Here is a 15,699-nt window from a genome sequence, read left to right as displayed (position 1 = left end):
AAGGTGCCACAAGATCCTTTGTTGTCTTTGCTGAAATCAGCGGTTTTCCTTGAAATAAGTGGGATAAATATTGCATTGTTACGTGTGTTCTTCCTTTTCACTGCCTGTATTTTGAGCTTTATTTCAGAATACATTCTGTGCTGCAAACTGGACACATTTCAGTTGTGTGCTTCAGCCCAGAAGCCGGGAGACAGCAAAGGCTGGACCTTGAGCCACAACATAGGGGACCCAAAAGACTGCCCAGAAAGCAGCAGGTGATGATGGCTGTGGCAAACAGACCCACAACATCACTTTGGCTGGCATGGATGTGCCAGAGCCCCCTGGGACTGGTGCTGGTCTCCTCTTCTTCCCTTTCTTCTTCTTTACTTGGGGGGCTGGCCAGCTAGGCACATCCATGGTTACAGATGATTTTGTTATTGTTACTTTACAATTATGCCTACAACAAAACGATGCTCATTCCCAGGTAAATGTGCTTAAGCATCAGGCTAATTGGAAGTCAACTGTAGTCATGATGGTGCTGTGATTTAAGCGAGTTTTTAAAAAATAAAATGCAAAACTGCATATATATTTTTTTAAAAAAAACCATGGTTAGCTTGATCTTTCTTTCTCTCTCCAATGTATCAGGAATGTAGAAACAGTTGTAAAGTACAGAATGGTGGTGTTGGGAGAACAAAATAAATATTTATTTGCTGCTTTAGAGATTTCAGAGAATCCCAATGGAAACAGAAGCTGAAACTGTCCATTTTGTCTTATTTGTCCTATATCCAGAATGAAAATCAATCCAACAAATATGCTCAGTAGTCACTGTTGCTGTTTTCAGTCTGCAAATGATACATAATTATAGGTGTGTCCCGTTCCCCTATTTGCATTGCATTTCCTTTGTATTGAAATGAATTATCCTTTCAACTGAAATTAATGGTGTAGAATAATGTTGCCTCTGTCAGAAACTGAGCTGCAGCGGAATGGAAACAGCACTGCATGCACAGAACACAGGTTGGAACAGACATAGGCAAACTCGGCCCTCCAGATGTTTTGGGAGTACAATTTGCCATGGAGCAAATTGCAATTTGTGCTGCAACATGCGAAGCTGATCCATAGGATCTGGCTGCAAGAAAGAGAGATAAGACAGATGAGCTCAGTCTCAGTCTACAAAAACAGCAGGAATAGCTCTAGCGTACACAGAAAGGTTTTTGCTCATTAGATAATGCCATTTTTTTCTGTAAACATCAGAACTGGTCTGATGCAGCCTGCCTCACACAACCTGTGAGTTTGCCAGCAGTGAAAACCTTTCAGTTTAATAAGGGTGCCATTGTCAGCCTGAGTGTTTTAAACCTTAGTGTTTCTTCTGTTCTGTTCTTTTATTTTGCTTGATTTTGGACATTTTAATGATTAGAAAAGCCAACTTATTTGTTTCATAAAGCATTATAAACGATAATAAACTCATGCAAAGTCCAATGTCAAGGATGGTTAAGTTGCTGGGAATTTAACTGAAGGGACCTCTACTCATTGTATATGATCCTCCCAAAAGAGAATGTCTCTACTGCAGAACGTCATCAAGTTTTATTGTGTTTATTGATCTCTCAAGAAAGAAAAATGAATAATTTCAAACTGCTCTTCTGTTATTCCCTCCGTGGCACAGCGTTGCATCGCATTAATATCGCACTGCCTGACTGTGTTTTATCACATTAGCTAAACCATAACATTAATTAGAAACAATTCTTTTCTTATTAGTTCTTTTATGCTAGACTGTTTCCGATTATATTGAAGCATTCCCTTTGATGCTGGGGGCCATAAAGAAGAGGTGTGCACCATCATTGCTAATGAACGTTATCCATCACAAAGGCATTTCAGTTGATGCTCAGATCTTGAAAGCCCAAATGTGAACTGTGCTGCCCTAAACTTCTCTCTGGATTGCATGCGAAGACTCCAGAATACCTTTGGAAAGCAGGAATTCAGCTTAGAGCTGCATTGAAATGGTCAACTTCATGGGTTCAATTTCATATTTTTCTGCCATGACTTAACATTGGCAGCTCTGCACCATATTCTTCATGGTAGTGACTGGGCTGGTCAAAGCATGAATGAAATTAAAAAAAAAAATTGCTGGCACAACAGACAGCCAAGAGAGCTAGCGGAAGCAGCATGGACGCAAAGCACTTCCTACATATTCAAGCACTTTCTCGGGGAGTGGGGGACACAAATGTTCAGTTTAAAAATGAATCTTTTTTCTTTCTTTCCAGGGAAGTAGTTTTGTATTCAAAGCACTTCCTCAGTGCCTGGAATACAAACTTTTTCTGCAGAGGGGAAAATGCTCTAGTGTTAGGAGCACCTTCATTTAACTGAGGGGTTTTCCACACTTCCGTCCAAGTAGTTTTGCCTGTCCCCTGTTGCTGCCTCCACCCTGCAAAACCTCCCCACTGTTTAGCACTAAATCAGAACAGCAATCGAAAACCTGATTGCTGTTTTCCAAAGCAACATGGCAAATGGAGGCGTAAATGACCCCTCACAATCTGATGACCATCAGTTAAAGGGAGCCTCTTTGAAGTTGAGTTTTCAGTGTTGATCAGCTAAAATGGAAAAAAGTAAGGTCTCAGACTTAGAGCCTAAAAGGATACAACACAAAAGGAAAGTGGATTGGAAGGAAGGAGGAAATAAGGAAAGTCAGATGCAAGTTCTTTGTTCCAAGTTCTTCTGATGACTATCTGGCGTGGAAAAATTCAAAGAAAAAACTGTGCCTCTTTGCTGTATGGATGGGGTGGTTCCTCACCCCTTTTCTTTCCTCCTTTACTGGAGTCTCCTGGGGCAGCTTCTGCCAGGCGACAGGTGATGGAGCGAGGAGCCTGGCTTCTCAGCAGAGCTGTTTGTGGTCTTGCATCCCTCCTCTTCCCTCCTCTATTACAATCAGATGCACTGGGTGCTGCCAAGGGCCACGAGTAATAAAGCTGGTTTTGTTTTGTGTTTCTTTGCCTCCACCACAACATTTATTATGCTGATCATTTATTTATTGTTGTTGTGCAGGTCAGAGCTTGCCTCGTGCTGTGATGCTGCTCACAACTTTATCGCTTCTCAAAATAACACCCCGCTGGGAAGCAACATGAGTTATGAAGTGGACAACAAGAAAACCATTCACATCACAGAGGATATATTCAGAATGCTGCCTGAGGTAATAAGAGTTCCTTGGATGGTTTCATGGCCATAAAAATGTAATCTAAAAGACACACACACACCTTCAATCCTTTGGTATTCTGTGGGTGCCTCCAGAACCAGTATTTTGCAAGAAGGGCTCAAGCACATATCAAGAAGTGTAGGTTTGTGTAATTAAAGTAGATTAAAGCAATCTGTTGCCTTAGTGCAACAAATCATTTAAAAAACAAATTTTTGTGATTAGGAAAGTGATGGGGAAATCCATTGGAAAGGGTGGGATGAATGAATGATTCATTGGGAGATGCATTAGTACCCAACAAGCAACTCAGGATGAAAGCAGGAGGAATGCTCTGTGCCATATAAGCTCTCCACAAATAAATCAGAATAAACAATAAAGTCGGCATAGTTTAACCTCCATGCAAGCAAATCAAGATGAATACTCAATCAAGTGGGGCATCTACAGGAAACCTCTGTGGTGCTGTCCCTCAATACTTTTGCTCTATTAAATATTCCTCTTTTTTCCTTCATTTACCAGTAACCTAATAGCCAGAGTTTTGTGGGTGATGGGCCAATTAGAACCAAAATTCCCAAAGAAGTCCAGTCAAGAGCAACACAAAAAGGTGTAAATCGAAACAACCACGTCAAAGCAGAAATTAACACAGTTTAAGGCAAATGCCATAGGATAGAGAGAGCCATGAAATGACCCCCACACAGTTGAAAGCCACCACCCTAACACTCCAGTTAAGATTGAAATTAAAAAGTATAATCAATGTGTTGTATTCAAAGTTAGTTCTGCTCAAAGTACATTCACTGAGATTAATTAACATGACTAACTTGGGTCCATTAATTTCAATGGGTCTATTCCGAGTAGAACTTAAAACCTTTTTTGCTTGGTGCCTAAAGAATGTTAACAAAGGCACCAAGGTGAGCCTCTCTGGAAAGGACATTCCACAGAAGAGGTCATCTCCTTTGGAGCCACCCTCTGCATCTCAGATTGTGGGGGCCCTTGAAGAAGAAGGGTCTCAGCTGATGACCTCAGGGCCCAGGAAGAAACCATAGTTCAGTGGTAGAGCATTTGCTTTGCATGCAGAAGATCCCAGGTTCAATCCATGGCATCCCCATGTTGGGTTGGGATAGACCTCTGCCTGGAACCCTGGAGAGCTACTGTCAATGTAGACAATAATGGGTTAGAAGGAATAGCAACCAGATCCTATATAAAGAGATGTTCCTAGGCATATCTGGCTGATTCCAGCATCCCCAGGCTGTGAAGGCTCCATCATCATTTTCAGACCAATGATCAATAAATAACTTTTATAGCAGCTTATTAGAATTAGTGGTGGTGGACACAGGACCTATGAACTCTTGGTTCTGCTATGCGAGAACAGAGTGCACCCGTTGTTTTTGTTTTTAGTCACAGCCCCTGGATTACCCATTCAAGAACTGTGCCGTGGTTGGAAATGGGGGGATCCTCAAGAACTCCAGCTGTGGAGCAGAAATTGATAAATCCGACTTTGTATTTAGGTAAGAAACTCTAAACTGTGATGCGTACCTTGCACAGGGACATAGGGACTCTGACACCGGCATCCTTATTTTTGCAGTTTTTCTTGCCCGTTTTCATAAGCCTCAGACATGTTATCAGAAGTGCATGATTTCTACTTAAGGACAAATTTCTGGCCACTTTGAAGAGCAGAAATGTGCTCTGAAATATGTAAGTAGCTTACACGAGCATATCTGTGGTCAGTTCCTAGGTGACATTTTTGTTCTCTTAAGGTCTGTGAGAGCTGAGGCTAATAGTAGTGAGAGACAGGAAATTCAACACCCGCTCCCTGTTTGCTGTGGTTCAGACAAAAATGTCCCAATGATGATGATGATGAAACCTGGCAGTGGCATCTGCATTTAGTGCCACATCTAGTTTAACTCTTAGGTTTGCTTTTGTTAAGAGAATGGCTACTATGCACAGAAAGAGGGGTCTCCTGTTGCCCTTCCACTGTTGTGTGTGTGTAAATATCTACATCAGGATCTGCTGTCCCTGTGGATCCTGCCACCTGAGGCAGTCTCCTTACCTTGCCTCATGGCTGGACTGGCCCTGTGTGTACAATATTTACAGCAGATGCATGTTGAAAGTCCCACTGCAGACAATAGCGCTTGCTTCCTAGTTACGTGTGCCTAGGACTGCAGCTGTAGGGAACAGACTCAAATGACATGCTGAAGAGATGTCTGGATGCTATAACAATGGTATGTTTGAAGTGGCTCCTAAACGGCTCTTGTAAAACTTCAGGTGTAACCTTCCCCCAACAATGGGAAGCATCAGTCAAGATGTTGGCAACAAGACAAACCTTGTGACAGTCAACCCGAGCATCATAGCACAGAAGTGAGTATGACTGCAATGTTCTTTGTGTGACTCGTGTTTAATTGCTTGATTCTCCATTAGAGAAACGCATCGGCATGTCACCACTACAGCCACTGAATTGCAATTGCTTCGTTAGCGGTCCCAAGCTCCCTTTTAACTGGCAGCCTAATGCAGATTGAAAGCCCTTAAGCTTTTCGTGCTTTTGGAAAGAGCTGAAACTTTGGTGAAAGGAATAAAGCAGCCATTTGCGATTCTGCTCCCACAAATTCTCAGCTGTGCGGCAAGGACGGTTTTACAAAAATCATAGCCACCATCTAAATCAGGGGTGACCATTGGGGGGCGGTGTTGCATGCTAATGGTGGGGCAGTGGCAGAACGAGGGGTTGGGGGGAAGTTCGATTCAGTTCCCATTTCAAGGCTAATCTACCTAATTCACATTATCCAACACACTACTGTCCTTTGAAATTCACACTTCTCCAAATGTGGCAATGCTGTGCTCCAGCCAATTAATTTTTACCAGGGTGAGGGTGTGCACAGAAATGCAAATATTAGTGAAAGTAATGTTTTGTTAGGGGAAATGACATTGGAAAAAAATGTGTTCATTGGCTTAAACTATGTACAAAAATATGTATATTAGGAGAAATTCACACTAAGATACACTGAATTTTCTTGAGGACATGAAACAACGGTCTGTTGTTAATACATGAAGAACTGAACTTAAGACTGGAAAAACGAGAAACTAAACTTCAGGTTTTTGCCCATCCTTAGTCTGAACCTTCACTCTCTCTTTTTCTGCCACCCCCATTTTCTCTCCATTCTTTCAGCCTCTCCTTTGTATATATTGCTTTTGCAAAGGTTCTGAAATAATCACTTGCAGAGGACTTCTGCCATCCCAGATCTAAATGGCAGTCAGGTTCTGCTTCCAGAATCTGCTATCTTTCACATTCACCAAGTTTTTTTATGTGTGTGTGCATAGAAATTCTATAAACCACTTGAGAGAGAAAGCCTCCAAGTAGCTCAAAGTACTGGCCTAGCTCACATGTGGCACTAAGCCAAACTATTTATGGCTTAACATGAACAAGTAATTGTGCTAGTGCACAGTTTTAAAAACAACACCTACTTCTCCCTTGCTACACAATTGGGAGCTAAGCCATGGTTTGCTTTAGTGTTATGAATGAAAACAGTCATGTGGTTTCACTCCAAGCTTGTGGTTTAGTGCTTGTGGTTACTTTGTGGGAAAGAAACCATGAGCCCCCAGGCACTCATGATCCATAACAAAAGACAAACCATAGCTTACTTCCTAGTAGTGGAGCAGCAACAGGATTGTGAGAGAAGTGAAGTGGCCTCATTTTTCTTACTGTGCACTACCACACTTGCTTGTTGTTGTGTTTGTTATTATTTATTAAATTTATATACTGCTAGCGGCTTAGTCATGCTGGCCACATGACCCAGAAGCTGTACGCCGGCTCCCTCGGCCAATAAAGCGAGATGAGCGCCGCAACCCCAGAGTCCGCCACGACTGGACCTAATGGTCCTTTTTACCTTTTTAAACTATAGTTTGGCTTACCATTGCACACAAATACCACCACCCTAACTCAGTACAGCAGCTAGTTTTGTCATACAAACTGTGTTGATTAGATAATAAATAGCAAATAAACAGAAATTGGGTGATTGGCTCCTTACAGAACAACATTTAGTCTTCTTTTCCATGTTATTTGCTTCCAGGGGTGGGGTGCGGGAACAGTTTGCAAATAATATGGAATTGCGCTATATTCCATGCTATTTCTGGAAGTGGCTTTCGCATCGTGTAAAAGCTCAAATATAATATGAAAATTAAGGAAACGTCAGGAAAATGGAGCAAAATATAATGTGAATGCAGCTAGAGTCTCACAGGACTGAACAGGGTACTGCTCCTGTTGTTTTTACAGGTAGGATTTAATTCTCATTCTGTTTCCAGTGGTGAGTGGTTTATAAAATACAGTGATACCTCGGGTTAAGTACTTAAATTCATTCTGGAGGTCCGTTCTTAACCTGAAACTGTTCTTAACCTGAAGCACCACTTTAGCTAATGGGGCCTCCTGCTGCCGCAGTGCCGCTGGAGCACGATTTGTGTTCTCATCCTGAAGCAAAGTTCTTAACCTGAAGCACTATTTCTGGGTTAGCAGAGTCTGTAACCTGAAGCGTATGTAACCTGAGGTACCACTATACAATAATGGACCCCACTGAATCACACCCAGAGTATCTGTACTGATGAAAATTTTTCACATGTCTTTTCGTCTCTGCAGATATAACAAACTGAATGAAAAGAAACTCACCTTCCTGGAGAACATTGCAAGCTATGGTGAAGCTTTCCTTTTGCTCCCTGCCTTTTCCTTCAGGAGCAACACAGCAGCATCTTTCAAAGTGCACCAAACTCTGAAAGAGTTCAGCGCAAAGCAGGAGGCCATATTTTTCTACCCCAGATATCTCAGAAATCTTGCCCAGTTCTGGAGGACTAAGGGCGTCAAAGCCTATCGGTTGTCTTCAGGCTTTATGATCACCAGTGCGGCTGTGGAACTGTGTGAGAACGTGAAGCTCTATGGCTTCTGGCCTTTCTCAAAAAGCATCGAGGGCACGCCTATTAGCCACCACTACTACGATAACCAGCTACCCAAGCCTGGCTTCCATGCAATGCCTAAAGAGTACAGCCAGATTCTCCAGCTCCATGGAAGGGGTATCCTCAAGCTGCAGTTTGGCAAATGTCTAACTGACTAGGCCAAGGTAGGTTTCTTTGTGGGAATGTCCTGCATTTCATTAAGCCAGAGGAGTCCCATGCCTTGCATCGGGGATGGGGAACCAGATGTTGTTGGACTACAATTCCCATCAGCCCTAGCCAGCATGGCCAGTGGTCATGTACGATGGGATTTGCAATCAAGCAGCATCTGGAGGGCTAAAGTTTCCCCACTTCAAATGTTTTAGGCAGAAAATTCCAGCCTGGCCTGGATGTTCTTGCAATGATTGAGCCTGCCGTGTAAATTGCAGGGCAGCCCTATAAGGTGGCCATTTCTTGCTTTGAAAGAAAAAGTGAGAGTGGCCAAAATTACGTTATATTTGATTAATCACCAAATGCCAGAGAAGCAATATGGGATTTTAAATTGAGACAAAACTGAAGTGACTTGTATGACTGCTCATTCATCAGTGAAGTGATGCAAGCTGATTTATTCATTTGGACATCTCTTTAACCCCTCACCCTTTTTAACCCAGAGGCAGATAAATGCCAACTGTAGCTTGTGATGCACATGTGGTACGGTTTGCTCACAAATTAATAATAGTCGTGGCGTATTTTCTTGTCTCAATTCCAGAGTGATGATTGCTAAGAAGAGAATTTGTATGCACCGCTGCGGTTTGATGTTGGATTTGGTCAAATGTCAACTTGTGAGCATTAAATTGTGCTACTATAATTCAGAAGTATTTTGCACTTCAGGATGGCAGTCTTTTCCTTTTTTTTTTCCCCTACCATAGTGGCGTGTGTGACTTTAGATTACTGTAACCTGCCCTTTTTCTTATATGGAAACAAATTTTTTACAAAACCCAGAATATCCACGAGAGAGAACAAAGCCAAATCTCAGGATGATAGCTGGCAGTTACATTTGTAAAACTATTTATTCTTTTTGTTTATGCCATCTAAGAAGCAGTCTGTCTTAGTATCTTGCAGCTATGACTGCACCATTTTGCTGATCTGCAAACAATTACACGTGGTTACATCTTCAGCTGGCAGTCTGAAGTGCCGCAGCCCACAAACAGTTTTACCTCCTCATTGTTGTATACAAAGGACTGTGCTCCAGGTCTCCTACATTTTGTCATAATGATTTCTTTTAACACGGAGAAAGGGCTTGAATACCTGCTCGAGCATCTCCAGCATGAACAAGATGTGACAGGCCAGCTAATTTATCCTTTATTCTCACTTGTGGCATCAGAGCTGGAGTTGTGGTGGGGTGGGGCTGTCTAAAACAACAAAGTGCAACAAGGAAATATAAGCAATTTTATTTCAACTTCCCCTTTCCCCTTTTCCGTTTAAAGAGACACCCACACCCACTTTGTAGTTGAGCTGAAGAGGTGTGTGGAAAAAGAGGTGTGTTTGTCGAAAGCCAGGCATCCTCCAGTCATACAGCGTATTGTTCCAGTTTTAAGAGCAAATGGGACTTGCGGGTGAGGAGAGTGAAATATTCCCCTTGCCTGTGTGAGGAGCACAAAATTCTCCCCCTTGCCTATGGCTTACCTCCTTGCAGTTTGACCTCCAAGGTGATGCTGCCTCCAACTGGACTTAAGTTCTGGAAGTCAGCCCTACTGGGAGGAAATTATGGACTACACAGATGACATAATGAAGGGAGGCAAGTTAGAAGGTAAAGCAAAATTAGATTGTTAATTGTTGGCCTATGTGTTAGGATGGGGCTGTGGGCAGGACTCTGAGGTGAGCCAGGAGCTCAGGAAGACCTTGTTGCTCAAAAGGGCTAACTGGAATAGGGCTAACACTGTCTCATATTCCTTTCTATCTAGTTTAAGTGAACAGAGTTAGTTCAGGCCTGAGGGTGCTTCACAGAGAAACTGCCACCTGAACATCATGTTCTCGCCACACGGGGCAGCTATCCACAGACCCCATCAGCTCATGACAATTTCTGACTTACCAGCTTTCTGTCACGAAAGGTTGCTGTGGTTCCAGGCTCCATCTTGTGCACCTGTGAATCAAGGTATATTTTTCAAAAGCTACATCTGTCTCTAATTGATGCATGTTTTACAGAAGAGCTTCACACTGGGCTTCTACGTTTAAATTCTTAATGCTCATTTCATCAGACTACCTATTAAAATTAAATTATTTAAAAGCCCTGATTAAATTTTCTTCTATCAATATGAGTCAAGAGGGAATAAGGTACATAATGTTACCTAATAAAAAACCATCATATGCCCCTAGAGTAACATTTCCAGGCCATTTGTAGACCTCTGTCATCTAATAAGGAGCATGGCTTCCGAAATAACTCTGTGGGTTGAGTCTTCCCTAGGTGAGGAAAACGAGGGAGGGTTCTTTTTCACATGGACATGGACATAGCAATTTCAGAAATGGAGGCTAGTTCTATGTTGGGCTTAATTTGGGCAAAACAAGCAGAAAGCAGTCTAACCTAGCTGTGAATGGAAGTCCACTGGGGGCTTGATAAACCCAACTTTTTCCTCTGAGACCGTAAACGTTTGGCTGGGTGTCAGACATCTGGCAGGCCATAAGACAAAGGCTGGTGTCACAGGCTGTCCTCAGATTGCTGGGACACAGGTTTTGCACTCCCAACGTAAAAGCTCCTAAGCTTTGAAATGGAACAGTCAGTATACACCTAATACCTGCAATCCACTATGTCAGGGGCCGAATGCTGACTCCCAAGCCTCTTTCTCTGGCCCTGTGGATTCGCTGCAGGCCCCACCCTAGCCCTGCTTTGCATCTTGAGTGTCCTTGCCTGACTGGGATATGTTTTTGAACCATGAGATTGTCCAGGCAAATGAGTGTCGAAAAAAACTAGCTTACTGTCCAATGATAAAATTTACAAGAACTGCTCTGCCCACCTGGCGGAGTCCTCTGGCACCACCAACACTGGCTGGCATAGGGCCCCCAGAAGGTTGCCTGAAAAGAATGTGGCCCTTGGATTGAAAAATGCCCACCACCTCTGCATTGCATGCTAACACACACACACTCCATACTGCACACTGTTTACATGACTGGACGTATAGTATCACCAGAAACCAGTGCTTTTTTCTTCTTCTAAAAAAACAGGAGCCAATACTCACCATGTTGTTGTTACAGTACGTGCCACTGTACTGTTGTTTTTAACAGCAACAAAAAGAGGTGCTGGTATTGCGTACCCTTGAGTACCCCCTGAAAAAAAAGCACTGCCGGAAACTCAATTTTTAAAGTTTCTCTGCAATCGTCAGTATGGTACAGTGGGTTTAGAATGTGAGGAAATGGGTTGTTGGGACAAGATGTGTCGTCTGCATCTGACACAAGGTGTTTATCTCCCACAGACACAGAGTTGTAGAATTATAGGATTGCAGAGTTGGAAAGGATCACAAAGGTCATCTTATCCAACCCCCTGCCATGCAGGAATATTTTACTCAACACGGGGCTCAAACTTGTGACTCTGAGATTAGGAGTCTCACGCTCTTCCAACTGAGCTATTGAGCTGTGAATCCCACAGAGGGTCAACTGCTGAACAAGGTCCTTACAGGGAATCCTTATACAGACTTTACTCACCCTGTGATGACAACAACAGGCGTCTTTCAGTTATAGTTGAAAGGTTGTCTTTAAAAGACCATTTTACGTATCTCAGTAAATATTTGGATATCCTTTCCTTTCGGCATGTGATACTATCAGGCTTTACCAACCTGGTGCCCTCTGGCTATTTTGTACTAAAGATTCAGTCACATGCCAAAGTTAATGGGGATTGAAGTCTAAAACAGCCAGAGAGCAACGGGTAGCTGTAGGCTGGCCAAGATTGACGAACGTTGCATTTCGGGATATTTATACTTGAAAATTGTAGTAACTACTTGCAGCTTCTTGTCTCCTACAACTCTCACTGTATTGGGACCTCCCTTTTTCATGTTACTGTATGAACGAAAGAAGAGCCAGCTGGATCAGGCCAATGGCCCATCTAGTCCAGCATCCTGTTCTCACAGTGGCCAGCCAGCTGCCAATGGGAAGCCCAAGCACAGCATCAGGGCCCAAGCACAACAGCACTCTTCACACTTAGGATTCCCAGCAGAGGTAGAACATAGCCATCATGGCTGGTAGCCATGGATAGTCTTCTGCTCTAGGAAATCTCCCCCATCGAAAGGTCCGGTGTTGCCAGGAGGCATTTGATGCTTTAAAATCTAAATGTGATATTATGGTCTGTTTGAAACTGTTGCTAAGCGTCTGACTGTATTAATGTATGGATAACTTCTCTTTCTGTGTCATGTATTGAGAGGAGTGCTGTGTCATACTTCTGTTTTTAATTTTATTGTACTTTGAGGTAAAGTTTTATTGTCAGCCAGATGATGTCGTCGATGCTCTGTATTGATGAAGTGCCTCAGTGCCAAAGACTGTTTGCTTTCATGTCATGGTGTATACAGTGGATGTTGCACTCATTGGATGTTGCACTAACTAGATGTGAACTGGAATATTTTTGCAATTTTATTTGGAAATTAAAAAAAACAACAACGCCTTGTTATAGCCATGTCTTCCACTAGATTATACACATGCCTTCAGCCAGATCAGTAAGACTCCAGTCCTAAACACACTTACTAGACAGTAAGCTTCAAAATGGACTTAAAAAGGTAAAGGGACCCCTGACTATTAGGTCCAGTCGTGGACGGCTCTGGGGTTGCGGTGCTCATCTCGCTTTATTGGCCGAGGGTGCCGGCGTACAGATTCCGGATCATGTGGCCAGCATGAGTAAGCCACTTCTGGCGAACCAGAGCAGTGCATGGAAACACGTTTACCTTCCCACCGGAGTGGTACCTATTTATCTACTTGCACTTTGACGTGCTTTCGAACTGCTAGGTTGGCAGGAGCAGGGACCGAGCAATGGGAGCTCACCCCATCGCGGGGATTCGAACCGCCAACCTTCTGATCGGCAAGTCCTAGGCTCTGTGGTTTAACCCACGTCCCTTCAAAATGGACTTACTTCCAAGTAAATGTGCATAGGATCGCACGGGGAAAACATACCTCACCTGGGATTTCTTCTGCTCTAGCTTTGGTGCTCTTGCACAGCTTCCATTTATTGCAATGAAACCCAAATCATGGACCTTGATGGAATCACTGGGGAGGGCCAGCCCAAGACAATGGGACACACACACAACACACACATACCCTGCACACCCTGCTTCCTCCTCTTCCACTGCCTGGGGCAACTGGAGGTGGCCCAGGGAAGCCCTGGCATGCTGAAAGCAGCGGGGAAGAAAAGAGGTTGGACAGGAGTAGGCAGCAGCGGAGGGACTGTCTCCCTCAGGGTTACTGGGTTGGTGGCAATGGCAGCCACTCCTATCCACAGCCAAAGGAGAAGTGGAATTCCTCTTTCCAGATCTGCCATCCCTTCCAGCTGCCCCAGCCTGCCGCCTGAGCTGACTGCTTTGGGTGGGCTCTGCCACTGGGTTTCTTGAAAACCTGTTTGGAAGCATCAGCCCATTGAAAGGTTTACACACCCTGATTCTGAACATTTGTGGCTCTTCCTCTCTTCAGCTTAGTCATCATAACCATGCAACCAGTAGCAAAACCAACAATGAGCACTGTAGGCCTTTGACAATGGCACATCATGTAGCGAAACACAGGCAAGATTGTGGACCTTGGACATTCAAGAAGACAGGAAGCTGCTTTACGCTGACTCAGACCATTGGCACATCTGGGGCCATATTTTCTTCACTGACAGGCTGCAGCTCCCCAGGATATCAGACAAGGGTCTCTTGCTGCCCTACTTGAACTTGAACCTGGAAATGCCTGCATATAAAGCAAATGCTACTGAGCTATGGCCCTCCTCTTAATCAGTGTTCCCTAAGGCTGCAGTCCTATGCATGCTTACCTACAAGTAAGCCCCTTTGGACTCATCAGGATCGGTTTCCGAGTAGACATGCATGAGATTGCTTTGTAGTCATGGATTTGTTTGGATGTGTAAATCAGGCCACTAGTCAATCCTCCTGCTTTTCTTTGATTAACTGAAGAACAAATAAGCTTAAATAATTTTTTTATGTCGGCCAAGTTTGCATGGTTGAAACTCCGTCCAGCCTCACACAGCCCTTTTGCTGCCGCCTTTACTTTTCCCACTGCATAAGCAGGGAAACAAGCCAGGAACTTGCAGTTAATAGCAGTGCAATGAGTCTTGGCCAGACAGTGAGGCAGTTTGGCTCCTCACCCACCCCGGCTGCCTGGGTTTAAGCCCCAGTGAAAAGGTGTGGATGGGGCCAATTCTGCTTTATAGGCAGAAGAGAATGTTGAGGAAAGAAGACAGAAGCAGGAAGGACTAGCTGGATGAAGTGTGTGCAGACAGTGTGAATTAGGTAAGTTCAGTTCAGATGTGAACTGAAACGATCTTTTCTTCCCCTCCAGTGACATGAAAGAGGGGGCAGCGAACTCTCTTAAGATATTGTGCTCTTATGGGGAACACCAAACGTGCCTTCCCATCCTGGGCAAACCAAGAATGGTAGCTTGTGATTTGTAAACAAGCCAGAATACGAAACCATAATTTAAAGTTGACTTGCAGATCTTTCTTGGAAGCCATGAACTCTAATTCCTGGCTCACAGGTTAACTCTTCACTGCGACTTCCAAGCTTCTTTTCTTGCTTGTAGGAGGACTGAGTTGTGTAAACTAGGCCACTGTCTCACTGGAAAATATTAAATTGTTTCCCCTGTTGGAACAGCGGGAGGGAATATTAACAGTCCTTGACAAAATTCTGCTAAGCACATCCTGAATCAAGTGAGGGAACTAAATTGTTTACCGTGCCATCAGCACCTAGGACTGTTTTTGCAGGTGACAGCTCTGATTAAAATTTGCTGGGAAATTCTCATTTGCATTGCTTAATTAATTAATGCTCTCGGTCCTAGAAATAATGAAGGGGGGGAGGAATGAGAGAAGCATCTGCTTTGATTCCTTTAAAATGTTTGCTCTGTTCAGTAGCAGTCTGCCTTTTTTGTAAAAATCAAAATAAGAAAACCTAGCGGGGGAAAGTGAAGCATAATACAGGGAACTTACAGGACATTTGACTTTGGGTTTTTTGACCCCCATTCAACCACAAACATGCACATACACACTGCAGCACAAATCAAATCCAAGTTAATAAATAATAAAGCTTTGTTGCTGTGCTGATCTTGATTGCAATCTGCCCACAAAAGAGGCTGTTAATTTATGGAGTAGGTTGTGTAGCAGGAGTCTCTAGCCTTTTCAGACTCAGGAACCACTTTTAACCAAACATCCCTCCCTCTTTTTTTCTGTATATCTGTGTGGTGGTAGTGCTGCTTTTGCAACCCTTATTATTATTATTATTATTATTATTATTATTATTATTATTATTATTTATCTACCCTTCACCCTAAGGTCTCAGGATGGGTTGCAACATTGAAACACAGTGCTAAAAACAGCCTAAAACAACATACAACCGCAAAAATACGTGGGTCCTAGAATATACATCTCAAATGACAACCCGGGCAGCTGTTCTAAAATAGGT

The 15,699-nt window shown here is 43.4% G+C and overlaps 1 protein-coding gene across 1 annotated transcript in view; it reads left to right on the top strand.

Moving 5' to 3' along the window:
- ST8SIA6 (ST8 alpha-N-acetyl-neuraminide alpha-2,8-sialyltransferase 6) overlaps positions 1-12,715 on the top strand; it is a 43,893-nt gene extending 31,178 nt beyond the window's left edge. The window contains exons 5-9 of the mRNA XM_081882621.1: positions 3,016-3,160; positions 4,553-4,662; positions 5,420-5,512; positions 7,776-8,250; positions 8,832-12,715. Of these exons, the coding sequence (XP_081738747.1) occupies positions 3,016-3,160; positions 4,553-4,662; positions 5,420-5,512; positions 7,776-8,244 (817 nt within the window). The 3' untranslated portion in view covers positions 8,245-8,250; positions 8,832-12,715. The remainder of the gene's footprint in view (positions 1-3,015; positions 3,161-4,552; positions 4,663-5,419; positions 5,513-7,775; positions 8,251-8,831) is intronic.
- Positions 12,716-15,699: the final 2,984 nt, after the last annotated feature.

This window comes from Podarcis melisellensis (genome assembly GCF_964234715.1).
Source record: "Podarcis melisellensis genome assembly, chromosome: 12".
NCBI classification, from domain to species: domain Eukaryota; kingdom Metazoa; phylum Chordata; class Lepidosauria; order Squamata; family Lacertidae; genus Podarcis; species Podarcis melisellensis.
The sequence above is the reverse complement of the archived record's forward strand: the minus strand, read 5'-3'. Positions and strand labels throughout refer to the sequence as shown.